The sequence below is a fragment of the Macaca nemestrina genome, chromosome 5 (genome assembly GCF_043159975.1).
Source record: "Macaca nemestrina isolate mMacNem1 chromosome 5, mMacNem.hap1, whole genome shotgun sequence".
NCBI classification, from domain to species: Eukaryota; Metazoa; Chordata; class Mammalia; order Primates; family Cercopithecidae; genus Macaca; species Macaca nemestrina.
In genome coordinates, this window is record NC_092129.1 from 49,772,672 (window position 1) to 49,793,706 (window position 21,035).

The 21,035-nt window shown below is 37.3% G+C and overlaps 1 protein-coding gene across 9 annotated transcripts in view; it reads left to right on the top strand.

Moving 5' to 3' along the window:
• LOC105465799 (utrophin) overlaps positions 1-21,035 on the top strand; it is a 579,736-nt gene that overhangs the window by 547,617 nt on the left and 11,084 nt on the right. For 7 of the 9 annotated variants that reach the window (XM_071096556.1, XM_071096557.1, XM_071096560.1 and 4 more), the window contains 7 exons: positions 6,090-6,128; positions 6,353-6,418; positions 7,534-7,599; positions 14,502-14,660; positions 15,339-15,579; positions 18,190-18,301; positions 19,772-19,864. In XM_071096556.1, coding sequence (XP_070952657.1) covers positions 6,090-6,128; positions 6,353-6,418; positions 7,534-7,599; positions 14,502-14,660; positions 15,339-15,579; positions 18,190-18,301; positions 19,772-19,864 — 776 coding nt within the window. Of the gene's footprint in view, positions 1-6,089; positions 6,129-6,352; positions 6,419-7,533; positions 7,600-14,501; positions 14,661-15,338; positions 15,580-18,189; positions 18,302-19,771; positions 19,895-21,035 lie in introns of all 9 variants that reach the window. The other 2 variants (XM_071096558.1, XM_071096559.1) reach the window with 2 other exon arrangements.

The window sequence follows — 21,035 nt, forward strand, 5'->3', positions numbered from 1 at the left end:
ATATATTAATATGTCAAACTTAATACACACTGGTGTCATCTTTTTTGTTGGTCATCTCTTTCTAAAAATACTTAAATTGTGGCATTATATAGTCTTTCATTCTTTTATTTATTTATTTTCCTTTTTTTCCCCTTATGGTGGGTATTTTACTATTTTTCATAGTATGTTTTATACTCTTTTTGCGTGTCTTTAATATAAATTTATTAATAATAATCTGTTGATTCAGATATTTATGCTAAAATTTTAAAATATCACATTATGTTTCTAATCTATTTTTTATTGAAAATGAAGACAGCAAACTGAGATAGCTTCATATATTACATAAAATAGAAAAAATGTCTTCCAAGTGTGTAATTTGAGTTGGTTAGCATAGATGAAAGCTTCAAGATGGTGAAATTACTATGGGATTATAAAGCAAAGGGAATAAGAATTTATGGCCTGAAATGAAAAGAAAAAAACGTTTTTCAATAACCCAGAAAAAAATGCAAAGAAGTATTTTTAAGGCACTAAACAATTATGTGTTAGGATCAAAATAGATTTTAAATCTTTGAATTGCTTTTTCATACGTCAGCATAAATATTCCTGCTAAGGCCATTTTCTTGTGGTTGAATCTTGGGGAAAATGAGCTTTTATTACTAATCATCAACAGAGTGCCTAGTTGTACAGCATAATGAAGTTCCAGTCAGAGAAAGACAGGGTCTCAGATGACTAGAGAAGAGAAACTCAAAAGTGTGAAGTTTTCTACTTTACAAAAAATAGAGAAAATTGTAGTAAGAAGTATACAAAATGTAAAGTGTAGTTTTTGTGAAATGAAACTTTAACCTTCAAATTCATAGTTCATTTTATTTTGTACATGAGAGAAAATCAGGGAATAGTAATATTTTAGTGCATTGTGATAGTCAATGTCTCAAACATGTCAAAATAGAAGAATACACTATTTGGTCTGCAGACCAAAATCGATTTTTTAAAAATCCCTGTAGACCTCAAACTTTGGTAAACTTATGTGCCGGTTTATCTCTTTTATTTGTGGAATGGCTAAGAAATGGAAGAAAGACCACAGCCAAAGCATAGGAGATACCTTTTTTTCTCTATAGGTAATATCATGTGTGTGATACAGAAAGAAATACAATGCAAATGCATATTTAGATAGGTCCATGTATAACACATACACATACAGAATGTAAGAAAAAATTTCAACTTTATGATTACTCTGCTTGGTAACAAACTATGTACACTTAAGATATATTCTTTCCACTTGATATCAAACTGTGTACAATTAAGATCTATGTCTTTCTAAACATTCCTTTGCATAGTATAATTTAGAAAAGTTTTTTTTTTTTGAGACGGAGTCTCGCTTTGTCGCCCAGGCTGGAGTACAGTGGCGCAATCTCGGCTCACTGCAAGCTCTGCCTCCCGGGTTCACGCCATTCTCCTGCCTTAGCCTCCCGAGAAGCTGGGACTACAGGCGCCCGCCACCAGGCCCGGCTAATTTTTTGTTTTTTTAGTAGAGACGGAGTTTCACCGTGTTAGCCAAGACGGTCTCGATTTCCTGACCTCGTGATCCGCCGGTCTTGGCCTCCCAAAGTGCTGGGATTACAGGCGTGAGGCACCATGCCCGGCCCCTAGAAAAGATTTTAATAAAGCAATTTCAATTTAAAGAGAGCTATTCGAATACATTCAGGAACAGTAGACTTTTGGTCCTCTTTTTGATTTGTGGGTATGCTTTTATCCTTTCCTTCAAAAGCCTGTGTGTTAATAGATTCTTATTTGTCTTAGTAGCTAATATATGTTTTAACTGTGCTGACGCCTTAGGATAAAGACAAAATTGTACCTTTTTTGTCTCCCATCCAATTAACCTTTGGAATGGATAATTCTGAGGCACAAAATTATTACTTGGTGCTTTAATTTATGGGATAATTTGATAGGTTTGAACTAAGTGATGTGCCTTTTAATCTTTTGCTAAACCGTTGACATTTTGCATCCCAAATACCTACACCCTTCACAGGAATCATGCAGATAGATGTGTATTTTATACTCCTTTAAAACATTTTTAATTTGCCTTTCAATGTCAAAATAATCACTGGCATCAGTCATCCTATTCTGAGTGACTCTATTAGGTAAAAGTTAACAGAAAAGCATGCCAAATAATTTTGTACTGTGATTTTGGGGTATAATTCTGAAAATGACTCACCTCAATTCATTCAACTGAAAATGAATTTATAAGCATTTTTAGTGAGAGGAAACAAGAGGAAAAAGGAAGGAGTGTGAGCTTGCATCAGATGCCCCAAGATCCTTATTGGAAAGATTTATGAACTACTGGATGTAGTGGGCAGGTTTTCTTTTTTTAATCTTAGACCGAGCTCTCGGGATTTGATATAGTTCACTTTTCGGCTGAGCCCTTTCTAGTACAGGACCGCTTAATCTTCTGGTGTCACAATTTATGTGAGTGGGTAATAAAAAAGTTTGATTTTGTTTATTCTCCTATTTGTGGGAGGAGAACATTGGAGAAAAACCAGCAAAGTGACAAATGTGTTAAAGTTATTTATGAAGCTAATTAGAATTTTCTTTCACTTCTTTCTTTTTCATCCTTGCAAAATATAACGTTTTATCCTCTGCCCAGTAATTGCCCATGCATGCATGGAGGAGGGGATTTATGGGGAAAATGAGTTATTACTAAAAGGGCGTAAACAAATCCATGCTAAGGTTTATTCAATTAATTTTATAATTATGCAAAATTTTTCAGAAAATAAATCAATAAATGAGTAGAGTTTGATTAAAGAATACTCCATTGAAAATAAACCTGAGGAACAAACTAAAATAGTAACAAAAGTAATTCAAGAGTTGTGAGAATTATTATTAGCTAAAGAGATAGATTGATTTCCCTAAAGATTAAAAAAAGTAAAATAGACACCTCTCCCTGGTATTGGTTAAAGGGGAGTAAATGAGTTTAAAGATTTTTTTTTTAAGCCTTTGCTGTAGCAAGAACCAAATACAATGTAAGTTTCACTATGATTGTAGTTAACACCCGACTGGGAGGAAGTATGACAGCTAAGTTGAGACCTGAAAGATTAATAGGGCTAAGGGTTGCGTGTTTGGTGTGGGAGGTGGAGAGGGACAGTTTCTGGTCTAAGGAAGCATTTTCAAAAGCTTGGAGGCAAGGTAATTTCAGAAACGGGGGTGGAAAACTAGCAACAGTGGCAAGAAATGGCAGTGGAGAGAGAAAATGGAACTATATAATGAAGAGCCTTCTAAGCCATGCCAAGGTGTTTGGAGTTTATTCTAAGAGCAATGGGGAGTCACTGGGGGTCTTTAAGTAAAAGCAGCAGGGATCCCACTTACCCTGCTCTGGGGCAAATGGATTGAAGAAGACAGAAGACAAAGAACAAGGAAGAGTCTACTGACAATTTAAGGCACTAAAAGGGTCACTAAGTTCTTCAAAGTCTGGGTTTTATATATAAAACTATTATATATGTATATAGACACACACACACGTACATACACATGTTTATATATATATACAAATGTATATATGTGTGTATATATATTAATATAATAGTGTGTGTGTATATATATATTTTTGTTTGTTTCTTTGTTTTGTTTTGTTTGAAACGGGGTCCAGTTTTGTTTCCCAGTGGCACAATCACAGCTTACTATCTCATTGCAGCCTCAACCTCCCAGGCTCAAGCGTTCCTCCCTGGGAATTCCTAGGCAGTGTGTGAAGGTGTGGGGGTGTCCCCCCAGCATTAAGATTGGGAATTCCTAGGCAGTGTGTGAAGTTGTGGGGGTGTCCCCCCAGCATTAAGGTTGACACTGAATGATCTGTCTCCAGACACAAGGCTGTGAGTCAAGCAGAACAAGTTTTCTCGTATCAGTTTGTAGATTAAACTTCTGGATAAAATTTTCATCCTCCCGAGAAGCTGGGACTATAGGCATCATGACACCACGCACAGCTAATGTGTTTATTTTTTGTGGAGATGGGGTCTCATTATGTTACCAAGGCTGGCCTCAGACACCTGGGCTCAAGCGATCCTCCCACGTCAGCCTCCCAAAGTGCTGAGATTATAGGTATAAGCCACCGAGCCTGGCCTGGGTTGCATTTTACGTGATACTAAGTGATCCTCTTGCCTCAGCTTCCCAAAGTGCTAGGATTACAGGCACAAGCCACCAAGCCTGGCCTGCATTACATTTCATATAATATCTAAATATTTGTAGTAGAGTCTGATTTCTGGAATATCAGTGTGTGATTGACAAAAATCACCTGTTCAGCCTCCATGCTGGAGAGCAGAGATAGGCTGCATTCTGAAGCCTGGGCTAACACACGCATTGGTCTTATTTCCAAGCCCTTTTAATGATAGGTTCTATCTATGCAGTTTCTTATTTTCCCCTTTCAAAATCAAATGAAAAAGCTTATCATTTAATCTTTTTTTCTACAAATCAAAATTCTCTGAAGTCAATGAAGCCCAAGGGTTTTTTTTAATCTTTATTTCTTGTTTTAGAAAATTTTCAACTATATAACAAAACTTGAGAAACCCTTTAGTTCGGCTCTCTACCCTGGCTATTCTCATCTTAGGTCATGGATCACTTTTGTGCTAACTGGATTAAGTTCACAAGAACCAGTCAAATAATTTGACAGAGCTTTTCCAAGGTTGATTAAGATGAAAAATATATACACTTTTCTTCTATTTGAAGTTCATGGCATATGTTTTGCTACATTTGAATTTTAGAAATAATCTCTTTAGCAGTTACTGTTTTTAGAAAGTCTATAGCATATCATTCACCTGACATTTAACATATTTCAGGGTTAATGAAGAGCAGTGACGTGGAAGCAGTATTGACTAATACTGTGTTGTTTTATTGTTATTGTATCTATTTTGCACATCTATAAATTAAGTTTACTGACAGTATAGATATTCTGGCAAATCGTGTGGATAAATGCCTGGTTCTGAAAATAGATCTCAAGAGTCTTAGTTTTTCATCCCAATAAGATAACGTTCACAAGTCTTTGCTGTGCAGACATCAACCTGCACTTCACTATAGGAGATGAAGAGAAAAGTAGGCATTATACATACCTACTTTCTTTTCCTAAGTAGGTGTGTATAATGGAACTAGGAGAATCAAGAAGTTTTGGAATAATTTTGTTTCAATCACTATTAGCTTTTGCAGACTTTATTTAATTAAATAGATAATTTCCATTTTACTTTACATTTTCTGCATTCATTTACTCTCCTTCCTCCTCAAAACGCTAGGGTTGGAACTAGCTTTTGATTAGGATCACTTGTATTTGAAAGTATTTCATGGAGACTTGGGAATTCCTAGGCAGTATACGACATCCCCAGCATTAAGAGTGACACCGAATGATCTGGCTCCAGACACAAGCCCCTGAATCAAGCAGAACAAATTTTCTTGTATCAATTCATAGTTTAAACTTCTAAAAAACATTGTTTTGAAGAAAATGTATCATGATCTCAGGAAGTTGCCTTCAGTGTTATTTATGATGTGACATTTTTGGTGGGGTCTAGGGGTGGTATCTAGGTTGCCTGTTTGTTCAAGGGATCTGTGAGTTGAGGTACTTTGGATACATCTGGGTTTGAATGTTTACATTTAAAATTAGATGAAGAACAGAAAAATCTAATTTTATTGTACCTCTGCCATCAACATATAATGTAGTGTTTCATTTGTAACTTCATGTTTCTAAACAAGTTTCTTCTCTAGGAAAAACAAAAATATGATTGCATCCCCCCTTGGTATAATATAGAATATTATCTTTACAATTATTCTATAATTTTGAGTTATTTTCGAGCATTCTGGTTTTTTCCCCAGTATGACTGTTTAAAGATGTATTTGCTATCCTGTAACAAATATCCTGTAATATCTGTGAAAAGGCCCCTGCAGACTCTTGAATACACAGTGACTCCTCTAGAATACACTGTTACTTCTGTTACTTTTGATTTCCCCATAGTGGCTCTCAGGGCAACCACATATATGAGCGGAAGATAATTGAGAATCTCCCCACACCCCCAGTGCTTTTGTCTTAAATTGCTCTAAAGTGTTTGTTCTGTGACTTTTGTCTCCCTCTCCCCTCTTTGCAGTCCTATCACACTCATCAGTATGTGGCCAGAGCACTATGAGTGAGTATTCAGAGTCCATGTGCAGGAGAGGTGTTCTGATCAGTGGTATTAGCATGGGGGTCTTACTCAACTCTTGGTCTAAAATAATACTTCTGTGTTCCGGGTAACAATCCTAGTGGTTTGTTTGCATGACAAATTCATTACTTCAGTAACCTAACATTTCTAATCGTAACATCTATCAATACTTGGGCATAAAATTGTTGCTTTGTTTTTTTCCTTTAAAGCCCCTCACAATCTCCTCAACTGTTTCATGATGATACCCATTCAAGAATAGAACAATATGCTACACGGTAAGAAACTTTGATCAGAGCCCTCCACTGCACTGCCACCCAGAATGTATCTATTTCTAATTAATCTAATATCATCAATATACCTTGATTTAAGGAATGCAGTTTTGCCAGAGTTATGATTCCAGTATATTTGGAATTTGGGCTCTTGTATTTTCGTGATGCAATTTGTACTTCACCAAACACCTGCTATGTATCCTATGAAAAGTAAACCTAAATAGGATGTGATTCTCCAGCTAAAGAGAATCCAAACACTGTACAAACAGAATTTAGATACTGTAACCTAGTTTCAGTGAACGAAAGTGGGATTGCAGGTATTCTCAGGAGATGGTTCACATATGAATTATAATATATAATTAAATTTATGGTAATGCTTTAGGATGCGGTTTATTTTAGAGTCTCTAAATAATATAATATGTAGGCTGGTCTTGATGGTGTGCACAAACTTTCAGAAAAGTGGTATATACTAGGTGTCTGTGGTTCTAGTAACTAGCTATGCCTAGAAAGGTTAATTCAAGCATCATAAAATTGGTAACAGTTGAACTGGGTCTAGAACAACTAGAATTTCTAGGGGAAAGTCTTGGGCTGATGGAATAATATACTCAAAAGCATTGAGCTGGGAAAGAGCATGGTTTGTTTACTGAACTGCAGGTGGGGGAAAGGGAAATAGGTGAGAAAGTGGAGAGACAAAGTTGAGGTCTGATAATGAAAAACTCAGCCACTAAGGAGTTGGATCATGTCCTTAGTTAAAAGGAAGTCATGGAGAGTGTTTATTATGAGAAGAACATCATTTTATTTGTTTGAGAATGTCACCCTCACTTCGATGTAGACCAACTAGAGGGTTAAGGAGAGCCTAGGTCTGGGAGCTCAATTAGAAGATTAGGTCAGTTTGGAGACTTTACATCATAGCATAAGATAAAGGCCTACAGGCATTAAGGCAGTGGTTATAGAAAGGTAGCTCAACATGAAATGTTTTAGTTTTACAATTGTGTTAGGAGATTTGGATCTTTCTATGTTTTGTCAGAATTTTCACAATTTAAAAATGATTAAGGATGTACATCCAATTGACCGTGTCCTATATGGCCACGTTGTCTAATCTCCTTATTTTTATTTTTCAGACTGGCACAGATGGAAAGGACTAATGGGTCTTTTCTCACTGATAGCAGCTCTACCACAGGAAGTGTGTAAGTAAATCATGAAATCAGTGCTGCCTGGGAAGGCTAGTTCTTGTACTATGGCTGTCAGAAACAATCTTCACTGACATGGCTCTGAATCTTGACCCCAATCAAAATTATTAAGTGTGGTTCCAACAATTTCTGCGTAGATTTTATGCTTTCAAGCCATGGTAGTGTAAACTCAATATGTTTATTTACTTTGTTTCATATAAGTTAATGAAAAAATCTTACATTTGTCAACTCATATACCCCAGGAAAATCAGATTGTTTTATTTAGAATAATAGGTATATATATTCATTCCATTTGTCTTATATTTCTTATGAATTTAGCAAAGGTGATTTGACAGAATGATTGCCCTTTCTGTGAAATCCTCTTCCTTCCACTAGCTAACATTTTTTTTCCATAATATCTGCATTTAGCAACTCTGACCCACACGTGCTTAGATGTATACTCCTACCCTTCATTGAAAACTGTTAACTCCTTTGCCAATGTTTTATTTTATTAGCAACTGAGAAAAGCCTCATTGACTGTAGAATACTAAAAAGGTATTATATACTAAAAAGCTTTCTAGCCAATTATTGTGTTTCTGATTTCCCCACATGTGTATATTCCACTTGGTTGTGGAACTTTCTCAGCAAATATTTTATCACTGATTATCCTACTATTGTGTGTCATCTTACTTTGGAACTTTTCGTTTTTTGTGTGTGCCCTGGAATTCACATTTTTAATTCTGAATAATATCTAAAAGACTTAATACTGTCAAGCTTATGTGACTTACAAAGCTTTATTGTGGTTTAGATCTGATGGGAAGGTTTAAAATAGACAGAAAAGTTGTCAAACATAGTAGTTGGGTGTTTTCACTAAAAAAAAAAAACTATGGAGAGTGCTAGGTTAAAATACTTTAAGTGCTCAAATATAGAATGTTCTCTTTCCATATTTTCTAAACGTTGTTTTATTTATTATTATGCATATAAATAAAAGTTATCAGGAGGTTTTTCAATTTCAAATTTCAAAGATCGCATCTTAATACTTGACCATAATGTGGTAGAGATTTATACATTATCATTCGAGTGTGGAACAATTCCCAAATCAAAATAATAGTGTATTCATAAGGTTTGTTTCATATTTAACCTACTAGTGTACATTTCATGTAAAGTAGTTAAGTGTCTTGAATCTCTCCTAAATCAACAAATTTCCTCAAGGCTGACCATAGCCAAAGCATTAAAGGAAATAAAAGATAATAATTCAGAACAAAATCTTACTTCTTTAAAATGTTTTGTCACGCCCTGTGAACACAGTAAAGGTAATGCTCAAATACTATTTTTAAATTTAGCACTGTTTCAGAAAAGATTAACTTTTTTAAAAAAGAAAAGAAAAAAAGTCAGAAGATTAACAGTCAAATACATTTTAATATACTGTCATTAGATATATTAGCTCATTCACCCATCCAACACATAGTTGTTATTAATATATACCTACCATGTAATGGTATGCTGGAGCCAATCGTGAGAGCTGATTCTTACATTTTCAGGATGTTTGTAAGCTGTTTGTTAAACAGAGCCTTTTAAAAAATAATTTATGTACATATATATATATATAGTTACAATTACATAAATTAGATTAAAACAAAAACAATAGTAACACTCAAAACTCAGCACACCCTAATGATTTTACTTCATTTCACTAATATCTATGCCCTTGGGATTATTTATTATAAACTTGTCCATCCCACAACCCAGAGGCCACATGTGGCCCAGGACAGCTTTGAATGCAGCCCAACACAAATTTGTAAACTTTCTGAAAACATTATAAGATTGTTTTGTGATTTTCTTTTTGTTTTTTGCTTTTAGCTCATTGGCTGTCATTAGTGTTAGTGTATATAATATGTGGCCCAAGACAATTCTTCCTCTTCCAATGTGGTCCATGGAAGCCAAAAGATTGAATACTCCTGATTCATTATCTCTATCAGGTGGTGTGCAAATATGTATATTTTCCCAGTTCCACATTCAGTGAAGTCATGAACTTGAAATTGGCCATGATAAAAGTATTTAAATCACAGAAGTTGCAAATGCCACAAATCAAGGCCTTTTTCTCTTGGAGAACCTGTTAAACATTTACCAACTCACGACCGCCATGCACCCAATACTGCAATAGGTCTGTAGATACAGATATTGTCTCCATGAATCTTATAGGCAAAAAAGGAAATAGATAAGAAGTCCTATCAGAAGAACATGATGAGGACATTTGTGGTAAACGGAATGATGGCCCCCCCCCAAAGATGTCCACATCCTAATCCTTGAAGCCTATGAATATATTACTTGACATGACAAAAGGGACCTTGCCACAGGTTTTTAATTAAGGACCTTGAAATAGGGAAATTATCCTGGATAATCCAGGTGGCCCCAATGTAATCCTGAGGGTCCTCATAAAGGGTAGGAAGGAGAGCCAGAGTCAGAGAAGGAGACGTGGCAATGGAGGCGGAGGTCAGAGAGAGATCCCCAGGTGCCGCAGTGTTGACTTTGAAAATGGGGAATGCAGGTGACCTCAAGGTGCTAGATGATGTGAGGAAACAAATAATCTCCTATGAACCCTTGGATGGGCATTATTATGAGTCCTATTTTATAAACAAGGAATATGACATCTAGAAAGATAAATGACAGTCCATGATCACTCATATATCTATTACAATTAGATATATGGCATGTCCATGATCACCCATATATCTATTACAATTAGATATATGAGTATGTTCGATTGACTCTGCACAATTTAAAAGGAAATTGATGTTAAGAATACCACATATTTTTGAAGGAAAAATTGAGCAATGACATCTCAGGACAGGATAGGACTCATGACGATTCTGGGGAATCTCAGAAGCGGGAACTCAAGGACGACAATCCCTTGGGCCATAACTATCAGGATGTCTTGCTTCATCTGCCATCTGCCCTTGGGTGACACTGGAAAGATAGAATGGGGAGGTGGGCTGTGGTTTACACAGGCATTGCAGTTTGCAGATCTGAAACCTAGAACAGAACAATCCTTAAAAGAAAGAAAATTATTATTTTTGTTTATGTCTTGTCTACTTTCAAAAGCTCATTGAATGAATCACGGGTTTTTGTCATCTGATATGTACTAATTTTGTAATCTAGATCGTGTGTACTATGTGTGACTTAACTGTAGTATAATTATATTCTATCTAATGGTATTTCGTTGGTGCAAACCTATTATTTTTGCAACATTTTCTATTTTAGCACAAGACATACGATTGATGTTTAATATCCCTGATCTGGTACCTCATGTTCTATCTGCATTTAAAGAGTTTGTTCTTGGTTTTTACTATATGTAATTAAGAACTAGAATGTGTCTATTTTTATATTCAAATTTTACACCTAATAATCTGTGAAAAACAAGACTAAAATTGTGTGTTTTATATAAATGATTGTTAAATTCTTATTTTTGTGAAAACTGCCTTAACTCTCTTCCAGATACCATAACGGAAGAATGCAAAGATAGTGGGGATGATAATTATAATAATACGTTAAATTTTATCACCTTCCCCAGAGAAGTGAATCTATATGAATGTAGACAACAAAAATACATCTCAAATCTAATTTTGACTGGTTTCACTATGGATAGTCAGTCTCCAAATCTTTAAAACAAAAATTTACTTGGTATTAATAGTAAGCACTGAAGTTAATCCATGAGGTCAGGTGCTGTAGTAAATGTTCGGAGGGTATAATGGTGGCTTGTGATCTTGGAGGAACTCTATGCCAGGATCTGTGGTCAAATCATGGCCACAAGATCAGCCAGGTAGCTTAGGGGACCCAAGTTTTCTTTTAATTCTTGTTGTCCTTATATTAGTTCTTATTTTAAATGTTTTCTTTCCATTTTTATTATTTTCTTTTAGGTATGTTTTATGATAGATATCATAGAACTAATTTTTTGTTTGTTTGTTTTGTTTTGTTTTGTTTTGTTTTGTTTTTGTTTTTGAGACGGAGTCTCACTCTGTTGCCCAGGCTGGAGTACAGTGGCGCAATCTCAGCTTACTGCAACCTCAGCCTCCCTGGTTGAAGAGATTCTCCTGCTTTAGCCTCCCGAGTAGCTGGGATTATAGGCGCCCGCCACCAAGCCCAGCTAATTTTTGTATTTTTAGTAGAGATGGGGTTTCACCATGTTGGCCAGGCTGGTCTGGAACTCCTGACCTCAAGTGATCTGCCCACCTCGGCCTCTCAAAGTTCTGGGATTACAGGCGTGAGCCACTGTGCGCAGCCAACTAATTTCTTTTTTTTTTTTTTTTAACCTAATATTAGAATTAGTTTACCTCTTTTTTATCGTAATGCCTGAGATTACCATCTACTTTAGTTCCATTTTGAATTATCCTTGCTCATTCTTTCTTTCATTTACCATGTGTACAAAGTGCTTTGCCTGTACACATGAATGACCTGCCGGGTCATATGAGTGGGTAGGTTAGGACCGTAGATATTGCTCCATTGTCTTTGGACATTTAATATTATGGAAAATAGGAGGCTAAACATTTTTCCACCTTTGAACATGATTTACTGTTTTATTTTGATTTCTGGCAGATTGCTTGTGATACTTTGTCTTTAAAATACAGACATTTTCCAGGGATACATGCGAAGGTGCTTCTTTTGTCATTATTATTTTGGGGTACTCTGTCTTTTTAGTTTCTATACTCGGATAATTTTCATCCTGAGAACTGAGAAATATTTACAAGATGTTCTACTGAACTCTTATTTTGCTGTTTTATTTTATATCTACTATATCTTTACGCTTTGTCCATTTGTCCTATCCATATGTGAGAGCTGTTCTTTTGTCATCTTTTATCACCTCTCTCTTCACATGAACTCGGTGAGGTGCCTCCAGGCATCACTGACTTTGCGTTATATAATTCATCGCAGCTCATTGGTGTCCCAGTGGTGTTGAGCCATTAGTCTCACAGCTTGCTTCTGCCCCGGATAACACAGCTAGGTTTAGGGTGTTGGCCATTAACTTCCTATGAGGAAAGTATACACATACACAGACCCATATCTCCCTGCCAGATTTCCGTTTGATTTAGATACATGAGCAACTGAAGAACTTTTGGATTGCTTTCAAATGCTGCTCTCTGCAGTGGTGCAGTACCCATACTCTCTCCTTCTCATCCTTCTAAACCCAGGAACAAGCATGGGGTTCTTCTAGAGGTTCCTTCATTCGTTTCTCAGGGACGCTGCGTTTTCCCAGGAAAGGGAATCAAAGGATGATGCCGCAGCTTGCTTCAATCCTTAACCCACTGGTGTTCCTTATTTCCAGTTTCTAATTGTGCTGTAAGGGTCCCACCCCATCCTCTTTTAAAATTTATTTGATAAAAGCAAGAAGGTCGGGTTAGGTACTTCTTATTATATTGTGGTCTTAACCAAAGTATATGACCTTTATTTAAATATGTATGTATTCACATACATCTATATCTATATCTATATTTATATATTCCTAGAGGGAGGGAAAAAGAGAGAGGGTTTATTGATGAAGAAAGCAAAATAAATCAACAAGTGACACATCTGAACTTTTGCTCTGGCTGTTTGACAAGCATAATACCAAAATATTCAATTTTCTCATTTGCTTCATCTGTCTCTCTGATCTCAATGCTTAGGACAAATCTTTTCTAGGAATTCACCAACTTTCTGATACAATTTCAAGTCCTTCTTTGTTAGAGTAAACTGCAGTAACACCGAGATGAATTTTCAAATCAGAATTACGAGTACCAGAGGTCTTCCCCAGCATCAGGTGTTACTCATCAGCTCAAGGTAATCTCAAGGCTCTGGTGAAGATGAGAGAGGCCCGGGAATGCTAGCACCACACCAGGTTCTTTCTGGCTGCATTGGGATGCTGTCTGACTCCAGAGTAACAGAAGAATCTCTAAGGGACGTTTGCAAACCCCCATGGCTTACACAGGAAGGGGCTGCTTCAGTCGTGAGATAGCTCCATTTGATACTCTGATACCTACGTAACTGACATGAGGTTTTCCTGCTGCCCTATTCTGTAAAGCCATCGATTCCAGGACTTGTTTACCAAAAGCCATCAAAACAGACCAGGTGTCATCTGCCCTGGTAGCATTAGCCAGGAGATCTGGTATTTGCACATTTATAAGATCTCACTGGATCTCTCTTGTTAAAAGAAGAGAAGAAATTCCGAGTCTGCTAGAAAGCATTTTCTTGCCATAAATATATCAACTCTGTTAGACGTTCACTTATGTCAATTACTAATTCAACCACGATACTGCTGTGTCTAGTTCATTAGATAATTAGTTAGATAAGTGGGACAACCTTCATGTATTAAATGTAGTTTCTTGTTCTAATACAGAGTGATCAACCCTAAAAATGACCTGCTAATAATATAAAGTATCTGTAGAGATGTTATAAATATCTACAATTATGATTTGTGCTGAGCTATTTAAATAAAAGAACATAAGGATTATAAACCCCATCATATGGGTTACAAATCATTTCAAAATTACTTTCAACTAAATTCTGAAGACAGTGAAGTCAGATGATTCTTAATTCAGTAGTCTTTTAATCAACTCTTTAGGCATGGAGTAATTGATTTTGTCTACAGTATCTTTTACACTAAATGTTGTTCCTTATTTTTGTTTTTTATGCTAAGATATCCCTTCTGAAGTTTGTGAGATAGAGCTTTTAGATGAAAGAAAAGCCTGAAATGTTGGCTCGTATAATATACATGCTCTGCTAGATGAACTTCTTCCTAGAGTTTTAAAAGGGAGGTCATGGAGACACTGAGCTCTAAGACAAACTTGTCCCAGCCACTATCCTGTCCATCATTATTTCTACTTCCTTTATGTCCAAAAACATCACCATCCAGATGTGAGCCTCTGGTTCTGTTTCCTTTGTCTTGCTAGGGAAGACGAGCACGCCCTCATCCAGCAGTATTGCCAGACACTCGGAGGAGAGTCCCCGGTGAGCCAGCCACAAAGCCCAGCTCAGATCCTGAAGTCGGTAGAGAGGGAAGAACGTGGAGAACTGGAGAGGATCATTGCTGACCTAGAGGAAGAACAAAGGTGTGCTAGGCCTGGGAGAAGGAAATATGTCATCCTTTCTTTCATATGAATTTCACTGTAACCCCTATTTATTCTCTTTCCAAGACTATTGTCTAAGAAATTTCAGTGGAGTGAAAATTTGAGAGGACATTAACAAACTGGGATGCTGGCTGCAATACAGCAGCATTTGGGGGTTCAGTGATGATGTCTGCTGGGATACTTGCTTAAAACTACAATTTTAAGGCCGGCGCGGTGGCTCAAGCCTGTAATCCCTGCACTTTGGGAGGCTGAGACGGGCGGATCACGAGGTCAGGAGATCGAGACCATCCTGGCTAACATGGTGAAACCCCGTCTCTACTAAAAAATACAAAAAAACTAGCCGGGCGCGGTGGCGGGCGCCTGTAGTCCCAGCTACTCAGGAGGCTGAGGCAGGAGAATGGTGTGAACCTGGGAGGTGGAGCTTGCAGTGAGCCGAGATCACGCCACTGCACTCCAGCCTGGGCGACACAGCGAGACTCCATCTCAAAAAAAAATAAAAAATAAAAAACTGCAATTTTATTCATGCATGCTCATCCTACTATTAATACACGGTTTTATATAAGAGGAACTAGCATGAGCTAAATTTGAACTTCGCAGATAATTTTGGAGAGAAGATAATGCTCATAGTGGTAATTCTGTTTCTCCCTCTTTCTGTATTAGAAATCTACAGGTGGAGTATGAGCAGCTGAAGGACCAGCACCTCCGAAGGGGGTTCCCTGTTGGTTCACCGCCAGAGTCGATTGTATCTCCCCATCACACGTCTGAGGATTCAGAACTTATAGCAGAAGCAAAACTCCTCAGGCAGCACAAAGGTAGACTGGAAGCTAGGATGCAGATTTTAGAAGATCACAATAAACAGCTGGAGTCTCAACTCCACCGCCTCCGACAGCTGCTGGAGCAGGTAGGTGTGTAGAATTCAGTGTCACACCTCCCCAGGCCAACTGTGCACTGCTGGGACATGGTCCAGGTGTCAGGAGAGGCAGACAAGTCCACTTTCAATTTCTTACGTCTGTAGTTAATTTAGACTGGCTTAGAATTTTCCTTTTACATGTAAGCATATACATCCTCACTAGCACACAAAAATGTGTTTGCCGAGCTTACAATGGAATTTCCCAGTCTTGTTTAACAATGAAGTCTGCCTCAGCTCTGAACTGTTTGAGAGAAAATATCCTACGACATATATCTTCCTAAATTATACCTGGGAAGCCTCTGTATTAAGGAGCAGCAAGAGACCTGAAATCAGCATTAAAGCTTTCTTCCAGTGAGACATTCTGCTGACTCCAACAATCGTTGTTTTCTATTTTCAAGAAATTGAGTAAAAGATGGTTATTAATTTGCTACTATTATTTCCTAACACTGGACCATGTTTTATGGGAGTTGCTTGCAAGCTTTCTGAACAATAAGAAATACAATTTACATTATGATGAATACATACATGTATGCAGAATACAAAATAATACTTGCCTTTATAGAGAAATGCCAGCTCTTATTTTCTGTTTTCCGTTTCTTCCTTCATCCCTTTCTTCCTTCTATTTTTCTTTCTTAATGCTGGTCAGAACCTACTAAATTGATTCTATAACTCATCAATGGGTTATTGCATTCAGTTTTGAAAAACACTGTTCTTTGGGATATAAAAGAAGCATCAATACAGTTTCTGCCTTTCTGGTGCCTGCCATCTAGTTAGAGATCACGGCAAGATACTTTCATATATAAAGACACAGCACACTGCAGGGATTTAAGTGCTTGATGGCACATAGTAGTTAGGAATAGGAGTGATGTCTCAGAACTAGTGATGGAGAGACCTTTGCAGCAGGTGCAGAGACTGTAGAGTCCCAGCACAGGGGCCAAGAGCTCCTCTCTCTTGAAGAATCCCTGACATCAACATGCATGTCATCTTTTGTCTTTCTCTCTAGCCTGTGCTGTGTGGAGCTCCTAGGCGGTATCATAGGAATGCCTTTCTCCAGGAATGATTTATTGTCTCAAAGCAGGAACAACTTTCTCTCCAGTGATTCTCTCAAATTTTAGAAAACTACCTTTTCACAGTTGTTCTCAGTCTTTTTAACTTATCAGGATAATTCAAAACAGTGTCATTTCTGCCTTACCTACACATGGATCACTCTTTATAATCTGACCATACACTTTTCTCTATGTCTCTCAGTGTTTCAGAATTTGGGTGAGGCCATTCAGTGGAAGGCTTACTTCGGGGCCTCCCAATCTCACATATTTGGAAAGTAAGAGTTTCCCAAGAGTGACCCAAGATGTGGGTTTCTTGAAGCCCTCCGGAATGTTTGAGTCTTACTTAGTGCCAGCCACATACATTGAAAAAGTTACATTTTTCATTCCATGAAATTGAAGTATCCGAATGGTGCTATGTAAGGGATGGATTTTCTCTTGCAATCTCTTGTTTCGAATATGAAGTGTTAGTGTTAACAGCTTAGTGCATAGATGGAATCGCTGCAGAAGGAAGCTGTGCTCAAAACCTTTATTTGCCATGGCTGGTTAATGCTCACAGGAGAGCAAAAGGCTTTTCTGTTCACTCTTGCCTTCCCCTACTCCCTCCCTACCGTTAGACAGTGCTGCCTAATGGCTCATGTGCATTGAGAATCGCACAGTAATGCTTTTAGAGGTAACTGATATCCAAATGGCTCTCTATATCCAGGACTGCAGAGCTCTTATCTCTTCTAAACAATTTAGCATGATGAATGCCAGAAGTAGACGGAAAAATTCAACTCTGATAGTAAAAACTGACAGAACTACCAGGCTTCAACTAATATAGATTTAATGGAAAAATCTGCATGAAAAATTTGTAACATCTGCATTCCCTATATGGTGGCTCGCACTTTCTAATTTGACCACATACTTGTCAGCATATCCATCACGGTATCAAAGATTTGTGTGAGTGCCTTTACGAAGTATTTACTAGGTGTCAGGCTGTTCTAACCATTTAAGAAATAGTCATTCTTCACTCCCCTCACAAAACCCTATAACACAGCACTATTATTACCCTCACCATTTTACAAGTAAAGAACTTAAGGTATAGTTTTCCCAGAATTACACAGCTTCTGAGTGGCAGAGTGGGAATTAGAATCCAGGCAATCTGAATCCATAATCATGCTTCTGACCACTCTTCAATATTGCCTTGAAATATAAGCTGATTTTGAAATTGGATAAATTTACTGTATTAGAAACCCAGTTCTGATGTTTAAAATATGAGTGAAATATGCTTATGAATTCACTTAACATTAAAACAATAGAAAACTGAGGGACAAAAATGATGTTGATAAATGAATCTTGCAGCATAACCAGGTGGATTCTTCAAGGTGTCCAAGCAGAAAGAGAAGGACCAAAGCCCCCACCACGCTGATGCTAAAATGTATTGAAAACATCTGAAGGCAAAGACCTCTATATGATTTAATTATCCATGGTGAGGGAGGGAAAGTTAAAAAGGAAATGTTTTTCCTTATGATTATTTGAATCTTTTCTCTGCTTTAACCCCTGAATGTGGTTCCAGCCTGAATCTGATACCCGAATCAATGGTGTTTCACCGTGGGCTTCTCCTCAGCATTCTGCACTGAGCTACTCGCTTGATCTGGATGCCTCTGGTGCACAGTTCCACCAGGCAGGTCGGTATCCCCAACACACAGCTCCTCTGCTGAGTCTGCTTTCTGCTTTGCCATTTGTTTGTGTTTCCTGTTAAGTAACATTCTTACACACTGGTGCCTTAGGAAGTAAAAGAGTTTTGTATTCGATCTTAAATAAGTGCAAATCCATTTCAACAATATCAAAAAGCAAACATTCTCAAATAAGCTATAATACACTTGTTTATATAATCTATAGTAGTGGACTGAATTTTGGTGAAAGATGAAAAAACCTCCTCTTCCCTTTTATAATGAACAAGAAATTAAATTATTTGCTTTGTGAATGATTTTTTTAGTACACTTTCTGTCTCCAACATTTTATATTGGTACATATTCAGAACTAATAATATTATAGCAAACATTATTGTTTTCTCTGCCAAGGTCTGGAAACTCATTTATTCACTTTTCTTCATCCTAGTCCACATAGACATTATCCTGCCTGTCCCATTAGAGGCAGAGGACCCATGCAGCCTATCCTTGGTCACCATGGGGACCTGTCACTGATGCTAGGAAGGACTCAGTAAACTAGGTGTTCACCAATGACATTTTGTTATCAATTAAATTAAAATTCTAGAATTGTATTGAGAACTATATATTGTAACCAAGTTAATTTGTTGGTTGGATATCTTTTGGTACATTAACCAGAAAAAATTTAAAATATTGGCCAGGTATGGTGGCTCCCGCCTGTAATCCCAGCACTTTGGGAGGCCATGGTGAAACCCCATCTCTACTAAAAATACAAAAAGTAGCTGGGTGTGGTGGCACACACCTGTAGTCCCAGCTACTCATGAGGCTGAGGCAGGAGAATCACCTAAACCCAGGAGGCGGAGGTTGCAGTGAGCCGAGATCGCACCACTGCACTCCATCCTGGTGACAGAGGGAGGCTCCGTCTCAAAAAATATATATATTAAAATATTAAGATTATTTTCATATTTTTTAAATAAGATAATTATTTCGACTATTGATTATAGAAAAGAAAATACATCCTAGTGAAAAGTATCTTACATAAGATGCCTTTACTTTTGTGGCAGGATAAACTGGCCTAAGCTGAAGTCTCCAAAAAGAAAGGAGGACAGAAAAAGAAATTGGTGGATTTTTTTTTTTTTTGTATGAAAAAATACCTGTGGTGCAAAAATCATAGATTTCTCATTCAAACACTGAAATAGTAAGACTATATTACTTGTTTTTCAGTCTCGTATTTTTCAGTCCCCTGGTGTGTGGATTCTTTCTACACAAACAAGCATCTAGTACATGTTCATTATATAAAATTATTTTACCAACACTCAAGCAAAAGTGTTTTGGGTATATTCCCCTAAAATTGTCCTTTGCAACGGGAACTCTTTTCACATTGATATTTAGAGGCTGATGGGAGCATTTCCTCCTGAATTTGGGTTTTAGTGGAAGGCTAGACGTTAACTTGAGAAGCTTTGTTGTTCTCTGTATTTGCTGTCACAGCGGGAGAGGACTTGCTGGCCCCACCGCATGACACCAGCACGGATCTCACGGAGGTCATGGAGCAGATCCACAGCACATTTCCATCTTGCTGCCGTGAGTAGGAAAGATCGCAACACCACAGCTGTGCGTGTTCCTTCCCTTTCTCTTTTTCTGCATGCGGCCCTTCGCCTTCTTCCTTAAGACAGCAAAAACCTTATTACAAACAGGACTGAATATTGTTTGAAAATAAGGCAAACATTATATAAGAAAATGAAGCTCAACCTAGATACTATCAAGTCACGGGAGTACAGTTGCAACATAGTTCTGCTCTTTGAGATTTTTCAGTATGCCCGACGGGTGATAAAATGAAGACAAATAAAAATTAAGTCTGTTTTTAAGAAGAAATCATCCTCTTCGATGCAAGCTATCATAAGGAACACATCTTAGTTCAAAGAAAAGCTTCCAGTGGCATGCCAAACAAGGCATGAAAATAGCCTTTCTAGTGTAATTCCCTCTGTTTTCTTCAAACATTGTTCTCCAGTGTCATCAGACTCTAGTGCAGAAAGGGATTATTTTCAGATTTTCCCTTTTTATTCCTGCTGGTTTCTTTTCTCGTGGAATAAATAGTCATTGTATAAAGTCCAAACAATTTAAGGCATCATAGATTAGGACCCTGTGAAATGTCCATCTGAACAACAAAGAGCCAGAAAATAACCAAATTCCGGGGGAAATTATATAATAATTCTTACTTATTCATTTTTTCCAAATGTTTTGTCTTCAGCTTCTTGCCACCTTGCAATTTTGGCTGAGCTCTCACCTAAAACACTTCTGGTGTTTCTAACAGAATATATACATACAAGTAAACTGTTTATATAAATAAATATATATATACACATACAAATATATAAATATATATAAATTACTCTGTGCTACAATTATATTTTAAATAATCTTTCAAAGGATACGAAGACATGATTTGTAATTTTAGAGAGATTTACTCTTAAACTGATTTTAAATCCAAGGCAGTCACTAAAATAAGAATTCATGTAAAGCATAGCCTCTTATTTTACCCTTTTCTGTCATCTCCTTAGAAAATGCCATCCCAGGCTGGGCGCAGTGGCTCACACCTGTAATCCCAGCACTTTGAGAGGCCGAGGCTGGTGGATCACAAGATCAGGAGTTTGAGACCAGCCTGACCAATATGGTGAAACCCCGTCACTACTAAAAATACAAAAGTTAGATGGGCATGGTGGCATGTGCCCATAATCCCAGCTACTCAGGAGGC